Source organism: Puma concolor, chromosome A3, assembly GCF_028749965.1.
Source record: "Puma concolor isolate L17-30 chromosome A3, mPumCon1.1.hap2, whole genome shotgun sequence".
Classification (NCBI taxonomy): Eukaryota; Metazoa; Chordata; class Mammalia; order Carnivora; family Felidae; genus Puma; species Puma concolor.
The window spans coordinates 30576467-30600449 of record NC_141669.1 but is presented as its reverse complement, the minus strand read 5'-3'; the positions used below and the strand labels follow the sequence as shown (position 1 = coordinate 30600449).

The window sequence follows — 23983 nt, the reverse complement described above, 5'->3', positions numbered from 1 at the left end:
CCTATACTACCCAAAAGGAAGACTGAAGGAGAAGCAGAAGGGGAGAAGGAGGAAGAGGAGAAAAGGAATATAAAGGTCTATTATGGTACTATGTACAAGACGAAGCCTGGGCTAGCCAAAATAGTTACACAGATCTACCTTCATTGAGGTTATAGTCTAGTAGGGGTAAAATACATTCACAAATAGCCAATGAAAAGTACACAGCGAGTAGGGTCTTGCTTCTGACTGAGCCAGCCAGGAGCCCCTAGGGTCTTGGTACTAATCTGAAGGACCCCCGAGGTTTTAGAGAAGGGATGAGTTGTCTTTGGCAAGCTAGTTGGAGCTGTCTTTGTCAAAGCCAGGTAAAGGAAGTGCCTCTGAGGAGCTCTTTGTGATGTCCCCAGTTTTCCTGTACAACCCCACAGTGCCGCATACATGGTTCATTTACACAACTAAACCATCATAAGTTGTGAGAAATGTGGATCTGCAAACTACTAATTTAAAGCATGTCATTGGTCAAGATCACTCAGATCCCTACAGATCCAGATTCCCAACTTCCACAACACGGCTTTATCAGTATCCGCTTAACGTCTGGGCTTTGTATAGTCTCTATCTCTTCTATCTGCTCTATGGTAACTATCTCTGGCTTGAGCCCCCATTCTATTAATATTATATATCTGACTTTCTCTCCAGTTTTTCTCCCAAGATCTCTTTTTTTTTTTTTTTTGGTCTTTTTTTTTTTATTTTGTCAGTTATTGTTTTTGCTGTCATGATCTGTTTTTCTCAAAACTTTTCAGAACTCCACCCCCAGCTATTACCTACTCTGTTAATGTTCTTCTTTTTCCTCCAGCCGAGACATGTGCAGTCTTTAGAGATTCATTTCTATTCAAAGATTCACCCAGGATAAATATTTCCCATTTCAAAAGCAGCCCCAATGACTTCCAGGAATTTGTTTAATATATATTGTATTTAATACACAATATGATATAATATATAATTTATATTTATATTTGTTATATACATACATACATACATATATGAACCAGGGTGACAAAACAAGATGAAAAGGTAAATTGGAATGGTTCAGATTGAGAAAAGAAAAGAAGGGCGCCTGGGCGTCTCAGTTGGTTGAGCATCTGGCCCTTGATTTTGGCTCAGGTCATGATCCTAGGGTTGTGATCGTAGCCCAGAGTTGGGCTCTGTGCTAAGCATGGAGCCTGCTTAAGATTCTCCCTCTCTCTCTCTCTCAAATTAAAAAAAAAAAAAGAAAAGAAAAAACTTGATAACAAAGGCTGAAATAATTGCACAGAGACGCAATCACTTCCACTGAGAGTGTATATAAACTAATTAAAGGAGGCTGTCCATTAGAGTGGGAGTTTCCTGGTATTACACAAAACTTATATGGCATCCTCATATTCATTTTTTACACATCTTGGACCCCATCATAGATTTCACAAACATGTTTGCAGGTAAGGACCATTTGCCCACAAGGTTTAGAACAGGAGAAATATAGACTCCAATGGAGACTTGTGTTAAGTTAATACAATCAGTGAATTGGGGTAGAGGGCAGAGGGTATGGGGGTGGTGGGAAAGACTCTGATGGCAGATTTTCAAAGTGGCACCGATTCCCACCAGCGTCAATTGGAAAGACTCACAAGCAGCAGGTGTAAGGCAGCAGGGATCTCTTCACTAATAAATACGTAGGAGGTTTGCTGACCATTCTCCCATGGTTATCTCAGAGAAAGAGCAGCTACCCAACCTGTCTGGGATCCTCCAAATAAAGCTCTTTCAATTAACTGGCATGAGGTTACAGAGATTAGATGACCCATGGCCACTGGTGCCAAAAGGCGCCTACTGGAAAAGAGAGGCCCAGGATCTTGGTGACAACCCAGCCTTCCCTTAGGAGGGCCACAGAACACAGAACAGTGGGTGACTGAGCCTCTGGTGGCACTGTCCCTGAAACACGGGCAGTGGCGGCAGGACCTTGCCAGCTGCCCAGGGCTGGAGTGGAGTGGTTCTTCGTTGTCCCCATTCTAGGATGTCAAAGTGTCACCAGATAAACCATCCTGGATCCTGAATGTTTTCAGCATCCACTAACTCATACACATCATCCCTGACTTTCTGGTGTTCAAGTTCTAAAGAGGGAAGCCAATTTTTAATAAACTCCCCCAAATACCAAGAGGCTATGCCCTCTCCCTGCGTGTAGGATTCCAAAGTAAATTTCAATCCTGTACTACACTAGCAAGTAGGACTTCTCTTGCTAAAGAAGACAAAAAAAGCACAATTTAATCCTGAAGGGGCATCCCACTCCATAAAGGGAGGGATGGCACAGGAGAGGCTGATTTACCTGCCCCTAAAAATCAGCCTGAGGCCAATGGGCACATATGCTTCTTGATCCTCACTTGCTTGCTTTACTAACCAGACTTGAGTTCGATCACCCTAGACATTTTTTGTCACCTGTTTTCTCAATCTCTCTTTCCAGAATTCTCTCTGTCTCTCTCTGTCATCTGGCGTAAGTCCATAGCCTAGAGAAAAAAATAAAAAGAAAAGAAGTTAAGAGGGAACAATGTCTCGGGGCGCCTGGGTGGCTCAGTCAGTTAAGTATCCAACTTCTGCTCAGGTCATGATCTTGTGGTTTGTGAGTTTGAGCCATGTGTCAGGCTCTGTGCTGACAGCTCAGAGCCTGGACCCTGCTTCAGATTCTGTGTCTCCCTCTCTCTCTGCCCCTCCCCTGCTCACAATCTGTCTCTCTCTCTCTCTCAAAAATAAATAAACATTAAAAAAAATTTTTTTTTAAAAGAGGGAGCAATGTGTGTAATCTCAAGAAAAGGAGCTTTAAACAAACGTTCTCTGCTGCTCCCACCAAGGAGCGTGAACCAAGCCTGGGCAGTGCCGTCTGAGAGGTCCCCCACCACTTATCTCCAGCCTAGGTGGATCCAGGAGCTAAATGAAAGCTGGGGTTGCACAGAACCTGGGGCCTACCCGCACTCAAAAGCACACCAGTGCACACGAGCATATAATCTAGGTTATTTTACAATCATTCATGCTGTTTCCCTGCATCATGCATGTAGACACTTAAGAGTCAAGTAGGGGGGCACCTGGCTGGCTCAGTCAATGGAGCATTTGACTCTTGATCTTGGAGTTGTGAGTTCAAGCCCCACATTGGGTGTAGAGAATACTTTAAAAAATAAAATCTTGCAGATAAAACAGAGTCAAGGAGGTAGAACTGTAAGACTGACCATTTGCCCTGAGCCCAGGGAGACTAAGAAGAATCAGAGCTCACATTACCAAGTCCAAACAGTCCTCCAAATCCTCCTATAATTACAGGCATTACTGTCAAAACAGGATCCAGGCATATTGTCTTTTTTTAACATTTTACTCACTAAGAAGCAAGCTAAGGACAACAGCAGTATTTGAATTAATACCTTAAATTCTACCTTCCCCAGGTAAACAAAGACTATAATGTAAGGGGCAATCCCACTAAGCAGCTTGGCAGGGAGTCCAATCTTACCTCCCTTTTTGGCAGGGAGGGGGTGGGGAAGGAGCTTCTGAAATACACCACCTTCCCACCTACAGTGAATAGCATCCCATTGTTACATAAGGAAATACAAAAATAGTAAGACAATTGGACATTCCAATTCTACCTTTTTATCAACATTTTAAAAAGACATTATTATAAATAAAATGAAACCCAGAACCCTATCTAACTGGGAACCCTCTTTGGTCAGCTCTTTTTTCCCTCTGTAAAACGGAGATTGAAAGTTGCTCCCCTACGTGTACTACCTGCCTCAGTAAGATATGTTCTGCTGACTTCTAAAATTTCCTCAATTCGGTGATGGAAAATTGTATGTCTGATTCAATTAAAGAACTATTTGCTCGATAGTTATTATCTATTATCGTCTGGTCGGAGATTCTACTCTAACTTTCCTTGGGAGAATTGTCCATAATGGTAATATAATCAACCCCTGGGGTAATACTCCCTGATCCTCAGCCTGTTTTTGCACCTGTGGTTTGCCTTTTGTCAGAGGTGGGCGTGCAAACAGGCAGGTGGGGGGAGGAAGGGGTGAGAAAGGGGTGATAATGAAATGACTTGTTTCTCATGTGAATGGGAGGAGTCCTTTATTCCACCTCCTGAAAAACTCCTTTAAAAGCGATGGCTGCCGCCGGACAACCACAGAACAGGTTCATTAGCAGAAAGCCAGCATGGCCAACAAGTCGAAATTTATTGACTACATTGATGAAGCTCTGGAAAAATCAAAAGAAACTGCACTTTCTCGCTTGTTTTTCACCCATCAGGGGATTCCGTACCCCATCACCATGTGCACTTCAGAAACTTTCCAGGCCTTGGACAACTTTGAAGCCAGAAGCAATGACATAGTGCTTGCATCTTATCCAAAGTGTGGTAAATAACAAGTCATTTTCTACAAGGGCGCTTTTTCATAAGGAGTAGGTTGGGCAGGGTGCAAGGCAAAGGTGGGAGGAAGGCGGTTCCTCTCCGCATGAAGCTGGCCAGAAGTCAGGGAGGAGGACGACCAAGATGGTTAAGAACATAGCTTGTGAAATCAATAACCAGAACTGCTAGATTTAGAAATCCTGGGGTCTGAGGGAAGGATGATGGATGCAAAAAGGGAGTCATGGTGGGGCTAGCAACCAGAAAGAGAAATGCAAGAAAGTCCATTTGCCATCGGCCACTGAGAGCAGGAAAGATTTTCATCTTGGTTTTTGACTGAGGAGCATGGCCATGTCTATAATGTATATGATGATTTCCATGTAATTATTTTTCAGGATCAAACATCATCAATCCTCCAGCTTCTCAAACCAGTGTTACAATGGTCATTCATCAATGGAGGATAAATTAAGAATCTGTGGGGCACCGGGGTGACATAGTCAGGCATCTGACTCTTGATTTCAGATCAGGTCATGATCTCATGGTTCGTGGGGTCGAGCCCTGCATGGGGCTCAGCGCTGTCAGCACAGAGCCTGCTTGGGATTCTTTCTCTCCCTTTCTCTCTGCCCCTCCCCCATGAGCGCTCTCTCTCTCTCTCTCTCTCTCCCCCTCTCTCTTTCCCTCTCAAAATAAATAAATACATTTAAAAAAAACAGAATCAGGGGCGCCTGGGTGGCTCAGTCGGTTGGGTGGCCGACTTCGGCTCAGGTCATGATCTCATGGTCCGTGAGTTCGAGCCCCGCATCGGGCTCTGTGCTGACAGCTCAGAGCCTGGAGCCTGTTTCAGATTCTGTGTCTCCCTCTCTCTGACCCTCCCCCGTTCATGCTCTGTCTCTCTCTGTCTCAAAAATAAATAAACAATAAAAAAAAACAGAATCTAAATCCCTATTTTACACAATCTGATTTTTTAAACTTATTTCATCTCTAAGTGTTTACTAAAGTCATCTTTATTTGATATTTTTCTATTATTTGATGCTGAGTTTTTATAAATTCAAAATTATATATACTTTTTTAGAAAATATTCACTGGGGCACCTGGGTGGCTCAGTCAGTTAAGCGTCTGACTTTGACTCAGGTCATGATCATACAGTTCGTGGGTTCGAGCCCCGCATCAGGGCTCTGCACTGACAGCTCAGAACCTGGAGCCTGCTTCATATTCTGTGTCTCCCACTCTCTCTGCCCCCCTGCCCCCTGCTTAGGCTCTGTCTGTCTGTCTGTCTCCCAAAAATAAACATTAAAAAATTTTTTTCAAAGAAAATGTTTACTAATGTAAGGTACAATAATATGTGATATATAATAAACAATCATTTCTATAACATAACATTGTTCTATAAGGAAAATATTGTAGATTTAAGAAGAATTGCCTCTTGTTAAAAGAGAAATCTGAAAAATAAGGTAACCTGAATTTATACTAATGTAAGTACGTTCTATTTTCCACAAAACTCTATTTCTTTCCATAGCCCAGTTTATTTCAAATGCAGAAGAACCAATTGTACATACCACAGAGTGGCTATAGATTTTAATTTTTATGATGTATATGCACAAGTAACATGCCTTTGCTATACCAAGGTTCTTTTAATGAGCTTTGATTCTCTGATTTCTCTTATAGGTTCAAATTGGATTCTACATATCATTAGTGAGTTAATATTTGCTGAATCTAACAAAAAGTATGAATATCCAGAATTTCCAATTCTTGAATGTGGGGACCCAGAAAAATATCAGGTTAGTACAAAACAGCCTTTAAACTTATAGTAAATTATCATAGAAAGACTTCTTCCATTTGGGGGATTTTTTTAGTTTTGGGTTCAGAAAGTACTAATACTAATAATCATTGCAACTTATTTTGTGCGTACCCTCTAAGCCCTGCACCTTTCAAGGATTATCTCATTTCAGGGCAAAAAAACCTCATCACCGTTTCTCAAAAGATCAAACCGTCAGAGACTTGCCCAAGGTCAACGGGCTTATAAACGTCAGGGCCAAGATTTGAACCCAAATTGTCCAATTGGAGCTTCTTAACCTCTGCACAATATAGACAGCCTACTTATTAAAGAGAACTAGGAGGGAAAGTAAGCCGAGAAACCTGAAGAAAAAAATTAAAATGAGGGGCACCTGGCTGGCTTAGTCAGTAAAGCATGCTACTCTTGATCTTGGGGTTGTACGATCAAGCCCCATGTTGGGTGTAGAGATTACTTAAAAAAATAAGATCTCTTTAAAAAAATTAAAACCATAAAAACTTTCTCTCTGAAGACAGAAACTTGGTGGGATGGCAAGAGAAGGGTTCCTCTAAGGCCTGAATCATCCTACCTTCAGTTTATGTCAGCACCCCCCAGTCTTTTCCTAATAAGACACTATCTTTGGTGTCCCTGTATCAGTGATGTCTCTGGTGTGTGGGGGGATGGGAAAGGGTAGTAGCTGAGAGAGTAAGCCACTGTGCATAAAGGTTCTTTTCTTTTTTTAATTTTTATTTTTGAGGGAGACAGAGAGGGACAGAGTGCAAGCAGGGGAGGTGCAGAGTGAGAGAAGGAGACAGAATCTGAAGCAGGCTCCAGGCTCTGAGCTGTCAGCACAGAGCCTGACGCGGGGCTAGAACTCACAAGCTATGAGATCATGACCTGAGCCGAAGTCAGACGCTTCACCAACTGAGCCACACAGGCACCCTAAAGTTCTTCTTCTTTTTTTTTTATGTTTATTTATTTATTTTCAGGGAGAGAGAGAGAGAGAGAGAGAGCATGCATGAGCAAGGAAAGGCCAGAGGGAAATAGAGAGAGAACACCAAGCGGGCTTCATGCTATCAGCGCAGAGCCCGATGCAGGGCTCGATCTCACAAACTGTGAGATCATGACCTGACCCAAAATGAAGAGTTGGACACTTAACCGATTGAGCCACCCAGGTGCCCCCTTACCTGTTCTAATTCACTTTACTACACGTTATTGCTCCCACTACCAATATAACCAGGTGAGGCTTGGGTGTGAGACAGAAAGTTCTGTTCCCAGGCAGGAAAGGCAAGGATAGGGAGGGAGGAAGGATCTGCCTCAAGACTTCAGTGCCTGGACAGGACAGGTGGGAGGAGGGCCAGCCCCAGCCCCGCCAGAAACGCATTTGGGGGCGGGGGGGGGGGACTACAGTCTCAGCAAAACTTTCAGAGATGCTTACCGCCAGGACTCCCAACAAGCACACAGAAGAACTCATTTACTGAGAATTAAGTCACTGGATCGGGACTGATGAAGGGGTTTCTGGAAAACGACAGAGACATATGGCATGATGACAGATACAAACTGAAAAGTTGGATCCTAGGGGGAAGGAAGCCCATTTCCATGGATTGGGTTAAAGTAACAGAAAAACACAGGCAGATAAGGTATTCAGGGACTTGGGGCTGGGCTGGAGTGCGGAGCTAAGCGTGCATCCTGGATCTGGTGGGCTGCAACGTCAGGAGGAAGCAGAGGCCTAGCAGCCACAGCAGGGCCCAGAGGTGGGAGGTCAGGACCAGTTCAGGATGTGGAGACAGGAGTTTTAAGAAACTTTCCTAGGTAGAGATGAACGGGCTAATGAAAAGCCCATTGATTTTTCCTCTCCAGGCCACTGCATAACCTTTTATCTAAAGAGGGTGTGTATCATCACCTTTAAAATTTATGCTAACATTTCTCTAGCTTTCCAACTTTTTTTAAAAGTAATTTTTATTTAAAATTTCTTCATTTTTGAGAGACAGAGTGAGACAGAGCATGACTGGGGAGGGGCAGAGAGAGAGAGAGAGGGAGACACAGAATCCGAAGCAGGCTCCAGGCTCTGAGCTGTCAGCACAGAGCCGGATGCAGGGATTGAACTCACGAATTCGAACTTGTGAGATCATGACCTGAGCCAAAGTCAGACACTTAACCGGCTGAGCCACCCAGGTGCCCCTCCAACTTTTTTTAAAGTAAACTCTACATCCGAATTGGGACTCAGATTCACGATCTGGAGATGAAGAGTTACATGCTCTGACTGAGCCAGCCAGGCGCCCCTCCAACTCCCCTTTTATTTATAATTTTTAAAATTTATTTATTTACTTTGAGAGAGAGAGGGAGAGTGCATGAGCAGGGGAGGGGCAGAGAGAGAGGGAGACGGAGAATCCCAAGCAGGCTCCGTGCCTCAGCACAGAGCCCCATGAGGGGCTCAGACCCACAAACTGTGAGATCTTGACCTGAGCCAAAACCAAGAGTCGGATGCTCAACAGACTGAGCTACCCAGGTGCCCCATGTGAGCTCTTGATCTCCGGGTTGTGGGTTTGAGCCCCACATTGGGCATAGAGATACTTACAAAAATAAATAAAATTAAATACATGTATTTTCTTAAAATATGTCTATAGCCAGTCTTTACATTGCTTATAGTTTGGCCCCATCACACATTTTCGTTGACACATCAGTTTTGTTACAGTTATTTCCCGTTTTCTCCCTGGATATTTCTTTAATCCTATTAGGAACTTTACCATTTCTCATATGTCTTTTTGTGATTTTTGGCCATGCAGTGCAGTGGAAACTGCATTCTATAACTTAATCTGAAAATTACCATCTGTGCAATTTTGCACAAAGCCCTTAAAACCTCAAAGTCATTTGTTAATCTCTAAAATGGGGGTTATAATATCCACTTGAGGGGATTGCTGTGAATGAATGTAAAAGTGATGTTCAAAACTAAAAATTAGGGAAATTTGATGTAAATCAAGTATTACGACTATTCTCTTCTTTTTTAATGTTTATTTATTTTTGAGAGAGAGAGAGAGAGAGAGAGAGAGAGCAAGCAAGGGAGAGGCAGAGAGAGAAGGACCCAGAGGATCCAAAGCAGGCTCTAGTCTCTGAGCTGTCAGCCCAGAGCCAGATGCAGGGCTCAAACTCACAAACTGTGAGATCATGATCTGAGCTTAACTGACTGAGCCACCCAGATGCCCCTCAAGTATTATGACTATTAATTGCCACTGGAACCCATATCATTGACTTAAATTGGTTTTTTATTTTTAAAATCTCAGGTGTTTTTGTTTTTTGTTTTTTTTTGTTTTTTTTTTTTTTTTTTGGCTCTTGCTTGAGTTGAGATGTCCACTAAGTTTCTTTCTTTTTTTTTTCCAAAAATTTTTATGTTTATTTTATTTTTGAGAGAGAGAGAGAGAGAGAGAGAGAGAGAGACAGTGCGCAGGGGAGGGGCAGAGAGAGAGGGGGAGACACAGAATCTGAAGCAGGCTCCAGGCTCTGAGCTGTCAGCACAGAACCCAAGGCAGGGCTCCAACTCATGGACTGCGAGATCATGACATGAGCTGGTGTCTAATGTCCACTAAGTTTCTACAGAAACATTGGCTATAAACGTCTAAATATCATTTTACCACTTGAAATAATGTGCCCCAGCTGTGAGTGACCTCTACAAGTGTGGAAATGAAACTTGAGGCTTTAGCCCATATAACGTACTAAAACCCTTAACCCTGGCAGATTAAACAGGTAACTTCATTTTCAAAATTATCAGTAGAAGCAGACACACACACACACACACACACACACACACACACACACACACACACACAAAGAATCAATCACTGAGTCCTTACATTGACAAGAATTTCTCTAGTAAAATATTTCTCAAATATTCAAGTGACTGTGCACTTCCAGGTTCTGTTAGGATGTTTGATCGCATGGAATTTTGTTGGCAAAAAAAAAGTCTAGATATTAAAAGTGGGTTTGGGAGACCTATGGAAAAACTTGAGTATTTCTGGTAAAGACCTTGACTATAGAAGAGAGCCAAATGAAGACAGAATAGATCACAAATTATGAGCTGCAAAGAATCAATTCTAAAAAGAATTTAGTATGATTGTAGAAAAGGTAAAATTTTCAAAAAAAAGACCCCTCCAAAATGGTAAGCCAAACCCTATAAGGCGGTCCAGAAGGATGATTTAAATTATTTACGACTTTCTCCATTCCTCATCCCCACAAATTAAGAAAACAGAAATAAATTTTTAAAAACTGGAGGGGGAAATAGAAAAGGCACAGTAGTGATACTTGGAACTACCATTCAGATACTACACTTAAGAGCGATTCACCATAAGACATACACACTTTTACTTTACCATGTCTGTTTTTAAGAGAATGAAACAGTTTCCATCCCCAAGGATTCTGGCAACTCATCTCCATTATGACAAATTACCTGGGTCCATCTTCAAGAATAAAGCCAAGGTGAGTGTCCCTCCCTACTCGTATTTCAGTTTGAAGTTTTTAATGTCTAGATATTGCCTTTCTGAGCTATGTGATGAAGTCTGCATCTTATCATAGAATTTTGAGAAATGAAACGTGTGATTTAGCATTTCTTCTGTTGTTTCTTTCTTCAAATATATTTGCTATTGTTGTGCTCAAAGTGAATGCATTTTCAGTTAGGATATAAAACATATACCTAGAATTGAACATATTTTAAAATCTGTTTTATAGTGAATAGATTCCAGAATCCCACTAAGATATTTAGAGAGTTTAACAAAAGAATGTGATAGGAAAACGAGGAGTTGTGTTTTTTTGTTCTTTCTGATGAGCATTATTTATGTGAGGTCTGAAGCAATTTTATTTCTGAATTTCACTTATAATAGCAAACTTCATGTCCTGCAAACATAACTATAGGTGCTTTGGCTACTCTTATCATTTTTTTATTTTTGCTGACCAAACTCTGAACATTATTTTCATTGTCCTTAATATTACTTTTTAATATTATGTTGCAATTTTTACTTTGTGGTTTACCCTTCCAGATCATGCCCTTATGACTATTCTAATGAGCTTGCCCTTTTTTCCTTTTTGGTATCTTCTTTTTTTTTTTTTAACGTTTATTTTTTTATTTTGAGAAAGAGAGAGAGTGTGTGCACTGCTCACACATGAACACATGCTAGCTGGGGGAGGGGCAGAGAGAGAGAGAGAGAGAGAGAGAGAGAGAGAATCTCAAGCCGGCTCTGCACTGTCAGTGCAGAACCTGGCTTGGGGCTCAATCCCACAAACCATGAGATTGTGACCTAAGTCGAACTCAAGAGTCAGACACTTAACCGACTGAGCCACCCAGGCACCTTGCTTTTTTCATATCTTCTACACATGCCTTCTTAATGTCTAAGTTCATTAGCAAAAGTTCTCTGCTACAACATCAGTCTGCTTTTTCTTCTTTTCTCTTCCCTCTCCCCAGACTTCCCCATCTGCCACCCCCGCTTCTTCAATTTCTCTGTATGTTAACAAAATTATGTCATATACAAGATTACACAATGATATTGTTCACCCCTTCACTTTTCCAAAGTTCAAAATATAGACCTGAATAAATTAACTTAATTTTCTCTTTCTAGATTTTGGTGATATTTCGAAACCCTAAAGATACGGCAGTATCTTTTTTCCATTTCCACAACGATGTCCCTGATATTCCAAGCTATGGCTCCTGGGATGAATTCTTCAGACAGTTCATGAAAGGCCAAGGTATGGCTGTTGGTGAAAGAATTCTTACTTTGACAGATGACCACAAAAGTACAAAAAATCAAATGTATTTTAAGGTAAAGAAAGAAGACTAGGGAGGATCCAGGAACCAAAAAGTTGCTTTTATTTAAAATTTTTTTTAACGTTTATTTATTTTTGAGACAGAGAGAGACAGAGCATGAACGGGGGAGGGTCAGAGAGAGGGAGACACAGAATCTGAAACAGGCTCCAGGCTCTGAGCTGTCAGCACAGAGCCTGAAGTGGGGCTCGAGCTCACGGACCGCGAGATCGTGACCTGAGCCGAAGTCGTTCGCTCAACCGACTGAGCCACCCAGGCGCCCCCCAAAAAGTTGCTTTTAATGAAACTTTAATGAAGTTTTATAGCACCACTAGTTCTGTACATCAAACAATAATACATTACGTTTTTAAAAATAATTTGGGCAATTTACATGTTGCCTATAAGTATGAGGTGGCCGTAGAACAGACATAGGACCAAGAGGCCTATACAGAGTCATGTGGAAAAGCATCTCTGGTTAATTTCCCCTAAGTCTCTATATAACACAATGATAAAAAAAAAAAGAGAGAGAGAGAGAGAGAGATAAAACCATGACATTGAGCAAACACATCTAAGATATTTGTTTGCCAGAAAGGAAAAGGCTTTGTTAGACCATGTTGATGTTTTACCTCTGGTTATTGATAACTGCAATTTTGTAGGTGCCTACTGAGGCTTCTGGCTGGCTCAGTCAGCAGAGCACGCAACCCTTGATCTTGGGGTTGTGAGTTCGAGCCCCACATTGGGTGTAGGGATTACTTAAAAAAAACTCTTGTAAGTGCCTACTGATGCTCCAATGTACCAAAGGAGGTGTTTTATGTGCATGATTTCATTTAAGACTATAACAAACTATGAATAAAGTATTTCCAGCCCCTTGCGCAGATGAGAAAACTAATCCAAAAAGTTAAAACACTTGCCAGTGGTCCCACTGCTTGTAAGCCCCAGTGACTCTACTTCCATGGGTATATAATGGCCAGAGATTAAAGATGCCTCCTTTAGTTGGTGGCTCTTTTCAGTCTTGGCAGTGTCATAGAAGGCAGAATTAATGCCACATGATCCTTGAGAAGTTGTTGACAGGTCACTCTAAGAGAACCACTTTTATTTTATTTTATTGGCTAACAAACAGCGTGTACAGTCTGCTCTTGGTTCTGGGGGTAGATTCCCGTGGTTCATCACTTACATACAATACCCAGTGCTCATCCTAACATGATTTTTAAAGTTTTATTTATTTATTTACTTACTCACGGACTTATTTATTATTTTGAGAGAGACAGAGCAGCGCCAAGTGTGGGAGGGGCAGAGAGAGAGGGAGAATCCCAAGCAGACTCTGCACTGTCAATGCAGAGCCCGATGTGGGACTTAAACACATGAAACTGTGAGATCATGACCTGAGCTGAAATCGAGAGTGGGATGTTTAACCTACTGAGCCACCCAGGTGCCCAAACAGGACCACTTCTAAAGGTGACCAGCACAGCAACACCATGCCCCACATGCATGGCCACTGGGTACAGTATTGGTTCCTAAGCACAGATTAAGTATTGGGATCGGCGGGAGGGGGGGGGGGGGTAGTGCACAGAAGGTGCTTATGAAGCACCACGATCAAAGTTTTGTTTGTCTGGAAACCACTCACTAAGTGGTGCAAAGTTTCTTCTTTGCACGCTTTGTTACGTTCAACTTATGAAGGAAGCTCAATGTACTGGAAAACATGCAGGATTTGGAATGAGAGGACTGGATTGGCTTCATCACTTATTATTATATATTAGTAATTAATATTAGATAGAATAGTTACCACTTACTGAGCAATTACTACATGCCAGGCACTATATACTATCTCTTGTGTACATTTTAACATTTCATTTTTTTTTTTAAGTTTATTTATTTTGAGAGACAGATAGCAGAGGAGGAGCAGAGAGAGACGGAGAGAGACAATCCCAGGCAGGCTCTGTGCTGTCAGTGCGGAGCCCGATGAGGGACTCGAATACACGAACCATGAAATCATGACCTGAACCGAAACCAAGAGTTGGACGCTTAACCGACTAAGCCACCCAGATGCTCCCCAAAATTTCCATTTCTCTTAAGAACCCATGGGGACAAATACTATAATTGTCCCCTTTTGTAAAGATGGAAATAGAGGCATAAAAAGGTCACACAGCCACTAAGTAGCAGAGCTTGAATTTAAATTCAGGTTCAAATCACTCACACCTGGGTGATGTTGAGCAAGACATTTGATTTTTTTTTTTATTTTTTTTTTAACGTTTATTTATTTTTGAGACAGAGAGAGACAGAGCATGAATGGGGGAGGGGCAGAGAGAGAGGGAGACACAGAATCGGAAACAGGCTCCAGGCTCTGAGCTGTCAGCACAGAGCCCGACGCAGGGCTCGAACTCATGAACTGTGAGATCGTGACCTGAGCTGAAGTTGGACGCTTAACCGACTGAGCCACCCAGGCGCCCCAAGACATTTGATCTTTATGAACATTGGTTTCCTGACTTATAAAGGAAAGGTAAGAATATCTGACCTGCAGGAAGTAGGACAGTAGAGCATTTTGTTTGGCAGCACTACAGCTCTGGTGTCAGACAGATGTTGAAAGACGGCAAAACCCATAACTTGCTGTGTGACCTTAAAGCGGTTATTTCCCCACCAACAAAATAGGTATAAAACCTGTACCTATCACCCTGGATTGCTTTAAAGATCCCAGGATCAAATGTGTAACTATCAATTAATAGTGCATGGGGAAGAACAGAAAACCTGACCACAGTGGCCCAAACAGATTAGGTTTAATTTTTCTCACTCAACAAGAAGCCTGAAGAGAGACAGCTGGTTCAGTTGCCCAGTGATGGCAAAGCCAACGCCTCTGCCATTCCCTTGGCCTTTCCCTTCTGCCTTTTGCAACATACTCTCAGGCTGGCTACTGTGCCTCCAAGCATCACTTTCAGATCCTGAAGGAGGTTCATCAAGACCGCAACGGTTTTACTAGAAAGCTTCCAGCAGACTTCTGCTTGTGTCTTGCTGGCCAGAACTATATCCTGAGACCAATCACAGTGCGAAGGGAGGCTGAGAAACAGGAACCAGAATTCCCATAACTGGCTTAGACCCAAGTAACTAACCAGAGTTTGGTTAGCAGCAAAAACAGGAATATATTGGATATTGGGTATGAAACATACAGTGTCTGCCTCAACAAAGAAAACATGTGGAAATAGCCTGGCTCAAAGCAAGGGCTTCAATGATAACAATGATGATGATAAGAATTATGAGAATATTATTATTACTAGCGATTACAGTAACGGCTAAAATTTGCTGAGTGGGTACTATTAATCAGGCACTGTTTTAACCATTTGATGTGTGTTAATTCATTTAAGTCTGACAACAATGCCATTTTACTAATGAGGTAACTAAGGTACAAAGAGGTTTCGGTTGTTGCTCAAAGTCACACAGTTAATAAGCAGCACAGCTAATCAGTGTCTAGATGTTCACTGTTCAGTGTAGTAGCCACTAGCTACGTGTGGCAAATGAGCACGTGAATTGTGACTGGTGCAATCGAGGAGTTAAATTTTGCATCTTATTTAATTAGTTTAAATTTAAAAACAGATACTCAGGGCACCTGGGTGGCTCAGTCGGTTAAGGGTCTGACTTTGGCTCAGGTCATGATCTCAAGATTTGTGAGTTTGAGCCCCGCATCAGACTCTGCGCTGGCAGCAAGGAGCCTGGAGCCTGCTTCAGATTCTGTGTCTCCCTCCCTCTCTGTTCCTTCCCTGCTTGTTCCCTCTCTCTCTCAAAAACAAATAAACATTAAAAAAAAAAAAAAAACCCAGATAATTCAGTTATTGGAAACTTTTAAATGAATTTGGTACAAGTTGAGTATATGAATCTACTTTCTCAACTTAAGTTTGTAAACGTCTAAAAATACATCAGGGCACCTGGGTGGCTCAGTCGGTTAAGGGTCTGACTCTTGATTTCAGCTCAGGTCACAATCTCACGGGTTTGTGAATTTGAGCCCCGCATCAGGCTCTGCACTGACAGTGCAGAGCCTGCTTTGGATTCTCTCTCTCTCTCCCTATCTCTATGCCTTTCCCCTACTTGTGGTCTCTCTCTCACAAATAAACAAATTAACTTTAAAAAAGGTCTAAAAATACATCAAGTATTTTTGATAAAGAATTTGGCATTCAAATTGAGATTCTCTGTAAGTATAAAATGCCCACTGGCTTTTGAAGACTTAGAAACAAAGTGTGATGGTTCCTTAGTAATTTTTTATATTGATTATATTCTGAAATGATAATATTTTGGGATATATTTGGTTAAACAAAATAAAATACTAAAGTTAATTTCACCTGTTTCTTTTTGCTTTTCTTAATGTGGCTATTGGAATATTTAAAATTACAGATGTGGTGGGGGGATGCCGGGGTGGTTCAGTCAGTTAAGCCTCTGACTCTGGCTCAGGTCATGATCTTTCGGTTCATGAGTTCGAGCCGCAAATCAGGCTCTGTGCTCTCAGTACAGATCCTGCTTTGGATCCTGTCTCCCTTTATCTCTGCCCCTCCCTTGCTTGTGCTTTCTCCCTCTCTCAAAAATAAATAAATAAGCATTTTTAAAAATTTACAGATGTGGGGGCGCCTGGGTGGCGCAGTCGGTTAAGCGTCTGACTTCAGCCAGGTCACGATCTCGCGATCCGTGAGTTCGAGCCCCGCGTCAGGCTCTGGGCTGATGGCTCGGAGCCTGGAGCCTGTTTCCGATTCTGTGTCTCCCTCTCTCTCTGCCCCTCCCCCATTCATGCTCTGTCTCTCTCTGTCCCAAAAATAAATAAAAAACGTTGAAAAAAAATAAAAAAAAATAAATAAAATTTACAGATGTGGCTTTCATTAAATTTCTATTGGACAATGCTGATCGAGAAAACATCTGTCTCATCATTTCTTTTCTTTCCGGTACTATCTGTCGTTTTTCGTGTACCTTTCACTATTTCTGAATCATTTTATTCACCTAAATATTCATGAATGTCTGGTAGTTTTTTATCAAATCACTTTTGCAACTTGCTTAGTTATTATTTATGAAAATAATAAAATGAATAGAAATCTGACACAGGAATGGCCGTATGCCAGTTCTTCTGGAGCAGGGATTTATAATGACATACAAACATCTTGTCTGAGCATATACACACACACATATATATAGTTTATATTTTAACGCATAAATTAACCATCTATAATTTTAACCTCAATTATTTGAAATTCCCTAAGAATTTTTTCCTTACATTTTTAGTTTCCTGGGGAAGCTATTTTGATTTTGCCATTAACTGGAACAAACATCTTGATGATGAAAATGTTAAGTTCATATTATATGAAGACCTGAAAAAGGTAAGATTTTGATTATTGACATTCTATAGCAAGATTTATTATAAAATATCACATAGAGAACCTACTTTTAATGTCTGGTTGTGTGAACAAATATTGTATTCAATTAAAAAAATAAATATTCCAGATTTGTGGTACAATGCTAGGAAAAAAAAACACAGTGCATAGGGGCTTAGGTTGTTTATTTAACAGAAATAAAATAATGCTTAGCAACTTATTACTAACAGTGGCTGCTTTATTTTCCTTCTGTGATAGATAGCCCAACTTAAGAATGGCAGAAATAATAAGTAGGTTTCAACTGAGATGGAATTGAACGTGCATTTGGCTGTGAATTGATTTTTCCATATAATGTTATTTTTTAAATTGGTATTCATGAACATTTATTTTTTTATTTTATTTTATTTTTTACTTTTTTTTACATTTATTTATTTTTTGAGAGACATAGAGAGACAGAGCACAAGTTGGGGAAGGGCAGAGAGAGAGGGGGACACAGAATCCGAAGCAGGCTCCAGGCTCTGAGCTGTCAGCACACAGCCTGATGCGGGGCTCAAACTCACAAACCGTGAGATGATGACCTGAGCTGAAGTTGGTCGCCCAACTGACTGAGCCACCCAGGCGCCCCGAACATTTATTTTTTTAATATATGAAATTTATTGTCAAATTGGTTTCCATACAACACCCAGTGCTCATCCCAAAAGGTGCCCTCCTCAATACCCATCACCCACCCTCCCTTCCCTCCCAACCCCCATCAACCCTCAGTTTGTTCGCAGTTTTTAAGAGTCTCTTATGCTTCGGCTGTCTCCCACCCTAACCTCTTTTTTTTTTCCTTCCCCTCCCCCATTCATGAACATTTAGTGCTGCCCAGCATTGTTCTAGGCCCTTGTGATACATCAATGAACAGACCAGACAAAATTCACTGCCCTGGAGAAGCTTACCTTCTAGCTGGAGGAGGCAGGGAGAGAGAAAAACAATAAATGTAACATTTTAAAAATGTTTATAATATGTGAGAAAAAAGAAATGGTATAACTGATTAAGGAAAACTGGAAATGTCAGGGGTAGGGAATTGGGATGTTGGACAAATCCCCATATAAGATAGCTGGTAGAAACCTCATGGAATGGATGTGATTTGAGCAAAGATCTAAAGAAGATGAGGGAGTAAGCAGAGTAGGTAACTGGAATAAGAATTTTCCGGGCACACAGAACCAACTGGAGCAAACGCCCTGAGGTAGGAGTGTTCCTGGTATGGTTAAGTGATATGAAGGAGGCGGATGTGGCTGGGTCAGTAGGGGTGAACCAGGGGAGATTAACCAATGAGAACAGAGGCAAGGGAGTGGGGTAGAGAGGAGTGTGGGGAATAATGTGGCCAGCCATTGAAATTACTTTGGCCTTCACTCTGAGTGAAACAGAAAACCATTATGGGATTCGAGCAGAAAAGTGATAGGAGTTGTGTTTTTAACAGGTTCATTCTGGTTGGTGCATGAAAACGTACTAGAGAGAAGCAAAGATTGTGTAGAGAAACCCATGAGGAGACTACTATAGTAGTCCAGGCAAAGGAAGATTGTGGCTTAGACCAGAAGTGGCAATGGAAGTAATAAGTAGTTAAATTCTGAATATTTATTGAAGAAGAGCTATTAGGATTTGCTGCTGGATTGGATGGGAGAAAGAGCAGTGAGAGAAAAATGAAGTCAAATAAGACTCCAATATTACTGGCCTGACCAACTGAGAGGACTGAATTGTCGTCCCTTGAGTACGAGATGCCAGCAGGTGAAGTGAGATTGTGGGAAAGATCAGGGGTTTGGCTTTGCGCATGCTTAGTCTGAGATGTTTATTAGTCATCCAAATGGAGAGGTCAAGTTGACTATAAACGTGTTGAATGGAGAGAGTGCTGGGCTGTATATATAAATTTGGCACATAGATGGCATTCAAAGCCATGAGATTACATACTTACATGTATGTAAGTATATACATAGGGAAGAGAAGGAGACCAAGAACTGAGCCCTAGAGTCCCCCATATAGACTGTTTGGGAAACAGGAGGAACCAGCAAAGGAGATGGAGGAGGGGCTAATGAGGCAGGAGGGAAGCCAGAGTCCTGGACTCCAGTAGAGAAAGTATGTTAAAAAGGGAGCGTGCCAAATGCTTTCTAGAGGAATTGGGTTATTAACACCAGTCTCCTCTGACATGCTTATCAAAGGGAAGTATGAATGAATCCATCCCTTCTGTTTCTCGAGTGCATTTATGTAACATGAGAGAACATACTAATTTAGTCTTTTATCCTTCTAGTCTACAATGATGTTTCTGAAACTTGTGTTCCACGGAATGCCATGTTGCCCAGATGTTAATAATTCTTGCTTGGAGGTTGCCTATTCAAACTGACTTGGGGACTGTGGCTCTTTTGGGACATTCACATTGCAAGTTGACATAGTCAAGAGTGAGAGATCCTGTAGGAAAAACAAAACAAACTTCTCTTTATTTAACCAAAAGGATTCCAAACTTATTTGACCTCACCCTTCACTCTCCTTTTCTTTCCTTTTTTTTTCTTTTTTCACAAAACATCTATAGCCACCTTGAAGTAAATTAGTGTTTTGTAGAATACAGTTTAAGAAACTGTTCTAGAAGATTATGAATCTTCATTGGTAGGGATACTGGTTACAAGGGTATTTAGACAAGATTAATTTCAAGATTCCTTCTAGTTTTCAGGATTCTAAAAATTAGACTTTCTGGATAGAATTAAACATTAGCTATAAATAGGATTCAGAAGAAAAGAGAATTGGAATGGGCATGTACAAATACATTGATTTCCTCAGCTCATTTAGACTGGTGCTTTTTTTTAATTATTTTTTTTAATGTTTATTTTTTTTTTTTTAATTTTTTTTTCAACGTTTATTTATTTTTGGGACAGAGAGAGACAGAGCATGAACGGGGGAGGGGCAGAGAGAGAGGGAGACACAGAATCGGAATCAGGCTCCAGGCTCTGAGCCATCAGCCCAGAGCCTGACGCGGGGCTCGAACTCACGGACTGCGAGATCGTGACCTGGCTGAAGTCGGACGCTTAACCGACTGTGCCACCCAGGCGCCCCTTTAATGTTTATTTTTGAGAGAGAGACAGCAAGAGCCAGGGAGAAGCAGAGAGAGAGAGAGGGGTAGATACAGATTCTGAAACAAGCTCACAGCCCGATGCAAGGCTTGCTCACAAACTGGGAGATCATAACCTGAGCCAAAGTCGGATGCTTAATCGACTGAGCCACCCAGGTGCCCCTAGACTGGTGCTTTTTAATAAAATGAGTATCATCTTAGATAAGACCTACTACTTAATGCTTGCTATCGTTATTTGTATCCTGAGGAGTTTAGTAAGAGTCACCCATTGAAACTACAAAGTAAAAACAATACAGAATATTTTGTAGGGCTATCTCAAATATTGATACAGAAGTATCAAAGAAAGTCTAAAGAGAGAGATGAAAAGGTGAGTTGGAGAGGTAAGCTTAGTGAATCCATTCTGGCTAAGAAACCTGTCTTTGCTTAGGCACAATTCCCATAGAAAGAAGTTTATCCTTGAAAATGTTGTTTTCAGAACCTGACCGCTGGAATAAAACAAATTGCTGAGTTCTTTGGATTCTCTTTAACTGGGGAGCAGATCCAAACCATCTCAGCCCAGAGTACCTTCCAAGCAATGCGAGCAAAGTCCCAGGAAACACACGGTGCCGTTGGGCCCTTCCTGTTCCGCAAAGGTAAAGTCACATTTGTTTCTGGGACATCCATTGGTTTGCATGTAACAGGCAATCCAAATACTTTATTTTTATAATTTTTTTAATGTATATTTATTTTTGAGAGACAGAAAGACGGACAGAGCACCAGCAGGGGAGGGGCAGAGAGAGAGGGAGACCCCAAATCCACAGCAGGCTCCAGGCTCTGAGCTGTCAGCACTAAGCCAGACGTGGGGCTTGAACCCACGAACCATGAGATCATGGCCTAAGCCGAAGGCAGACACTTAACCGACTGAGCCACACAGGTGCCCCAATCCAAATACTTTTATCTTCAGTTAAGACAGGATTTTCTTGTTTCTCCCTCAATAAGTTTGGACACAGTGAGCTCAAAGTAGACTGAGTTCCACTGAGTAGTATACTTCTACTGTGTACTAATTCCACAGAAGTAGACTGAGTGAGTTCCACAATATCTAAAGTATCTTTCAGAGTACTAAGTTCCTTGTACCTTTCTGCTTGCCAGTATGTGATGGCAGGACAACAGCCAGAGCTCCACCATTACATTAAAACTAAAGGATTATACATTTTTAAAATAAACAGGGAATAGCAAGATACAGAATCGCATGTTAGCTGAGTGGGGCCCCTTTAAAGAACTTTGTGGGAAGCCTCATCAGTGACTTCTTTATACCTCATTGGCCACCTCTTACTGCCCTGTTGGTTGGGAACTGTGATTTTTTTAAAGGCAATCTAACTTCTTATGACAGTTTATGATAATATAGCTTAGGTATTACCAGTTTTTTAAAATTATATATATATATTGAAAGTATAACATGATTTAGAGGCAGCACTATGTGTTAGACCTTTTACTAGGCATAAATTTTACAGCAAAAAAATTCATGAATTCCTTAATTTTATAAATGTGGGCACCAAAGCTCAGGGAAATTAATTTGTCCGTTGCCACAAAGCTAATGATCGATGGAGTCAGGATTTGAACGTAGGTTTACTTGAGTCTACTCCACTTTACTTTATCAAATGAAGACCCATCTAAAATACCCACTGTGAATGGAACATTGAATGTAAATCTAGCTTGGGCTTGATTCCTGACTTTACCCCTGATTTTTATGCCTTGCTTGATTAGCTTTAAAGGAGGGGGAAGAAAATAGAACTTCTCTTTATATTGCTTTTTAAAAAAATTTTTTAATGTTTATTTTTGATAGAGAAAGAGAGAGAGCAGGGGAGGGGCAGAGAAAGAGGGAGACACAGAATCCCAAGCAGGCCCCAGGCTCTGAGCTGCCAGCATGGAGCCTGACACAGGGCTCAAACTCACAAACCTGCAAATTCATGACCTGAACCAAAGTCGGACGCTCAACCAACTGAAACACCCAGGCATTAATCACACACTATTCAGAACAGAAAAATTCTAAAATAAAGTGGTAACTTAAGTTACAATTTTTCTTTGCAAAAATTCAGAAGGCACAGGTAAATGTGCAAGAACGTTAAAAATTATTCACATTTCTCCCACCAGAGGCAAGTTTAACTTTTTGGCATATTTCTTCCAGCCTCATTCTATGATGTTTTATATAGTGGGTGACATTTGTAAACAGCTTTGTGTTTTATGTTACTCCCTTCATACATCCAAGCACTTCCTTGTCATTAAACCCTCTTTATAAACATACATTTCAATGGCTATGCAACAAGGAACTTGCAACTTCAACCCAAATCACCAAAAGATTCTAAAGAAAGAAGCAACTTCCTTTGTTTTTAAAAGGAATAAGAAAAACATATCCTAATCTCAGGCAAAGTAGTAACTTTTTGCAAAATTATCAGCATCTGAGGTCTTAACCAAAACCTGTTGTAAAATGATAACTTCTCAAGGGGTGAGGTATTTAAAAGACTTTACAGAGGGGGAAAAAAGAATGACTTTCAAAAAGTGGAATTTTAGGTCCCAAGTGTTGAGACAGGGGTGGGGCTAGGAGATGACTGAGGCCAACAGTCCCTTCGGTGATATAAAGAAAGCACATCACCTACTATGCCACAGATGGGGAGGCCCCAATGGATACCATTAACTTTACAGGAGGAATTACATTCATTTTTAAGACTGCTTAATTTTCTTCATGTCTCCATTTCCCATTTCAAAGTGAAATGCTGCACTGAAAAAATGGTAAGATCAAGAAGAAATAGGGGGATGGGTAAAATGGGTGAAGGGAAGTAGGAGGTACAGGCTTCCAGTTAAGTAAGGAACAAGTCATGGGACTAAAAGGCACAGCACAGGTAACGGTATTATAAATGGCGTTGTATGGTGACAGATGGTAGCTATACTTGTGAGCACAGCATAGTGTGTCTAGTTGTCGAACCACTATGTGACAGCCCTGAAACGAATGTAACACTGTGTGCCAACCATACTCAAATAAAAATAAAAATAAAATGAAATAAATAGCTAAAAAAAAAAAAAAAAAATGAGGAAACTATCTTCTAACAGGTGTCCGGGTCTGTTATTTTTGTGTGTGTTGTAGGTGAAGTTGGTGATTGGAAAAATTTGTTCAGTGAAACTCAGAACCAGGAAATGGATGAAAAGTTCAAACAGTGCTTGGCAGGCACTTCCCTAGGAGCAAAGTTGAAGTATGAATCCTACTGCCACCCTTGAAGTAGGAATCCTATTGCCATCCTATTGCCAATTCAGCAGGCATGGGTATTTTCTTTTCCTGAATGATTATTAAATAATGAAATAAGAAGTTGATCAAATAATCAACTAATGATAATTAAACAACGTTTAGATATACATAATATGAATTTAATAATAATGATAACATTGGGGCGCCTGGGTGGCTCAGTCGGTTGGGCATCCGACTTCGGTTCAAGTCATGATCTCGCGGTCTGTGACATCTAGCCCCGCGTCGGGCTCTGTGCTGACAGTTCAGAGCCTGGAGCCTGCTTCGGATTCTGTGTCTTTTTCTCATTCTCTCTGCCCCTCCCCTGCTCATGCTCTGTCTCTCTCTGTCTCAAAAATAAATAAAACATTA

General features: G+C 41.1%; 1 protein-coding gene and 1 long non-coding RNA gene across 3 annotated transcripts in view; one reads left to right on the top strand and one right to left on the bottom strand.

The window, feature by feature from the left end:
- Positions 1-2430: 2430 nt before the first annotated feature.
- Positions 2431-23983, bottom strand: part of LOC147582335 (uncharacterized) — a 29210-nt gene continuing 7657 nt past the window's right edge. The window contains exons 3-4 of one of the 2 annotated variants that reach the window (XR_015248987.1): positions 7579-7658; positions 2436-2504 (exon numbers count right to left, since the gene is read on the bottom strand). This is a non-coding gene — a long non-coding RNA (uncharacterized LOC147582335). Of the gene's footprint in view, positions 2505-7578; positions 7659-23983 lie in introns of both variants that reach the window. The other variant, XR_015248986.1, reaches the window with a different exon arrangement.
- SULT6B1 (sulfotransferase family 6B member 1) lies at positions 4183-23656 on the top strand. Its single transcript, XM_025927189.2, has 7 exons — positions 4183-4381; positions 6035-6147; positions 10521-10610; positions 11744-11870; positions 17173-17267; positions 20834-20990; positions 23477-23656. Exons 1-7 carry the CDS (start codon positions 4183-4185, stop codon positions 23605-23607), a joined length of 912 nt encoding a protein of 303 aa, XP_025782974.1. The 3' UTR covers positions 23608-23656.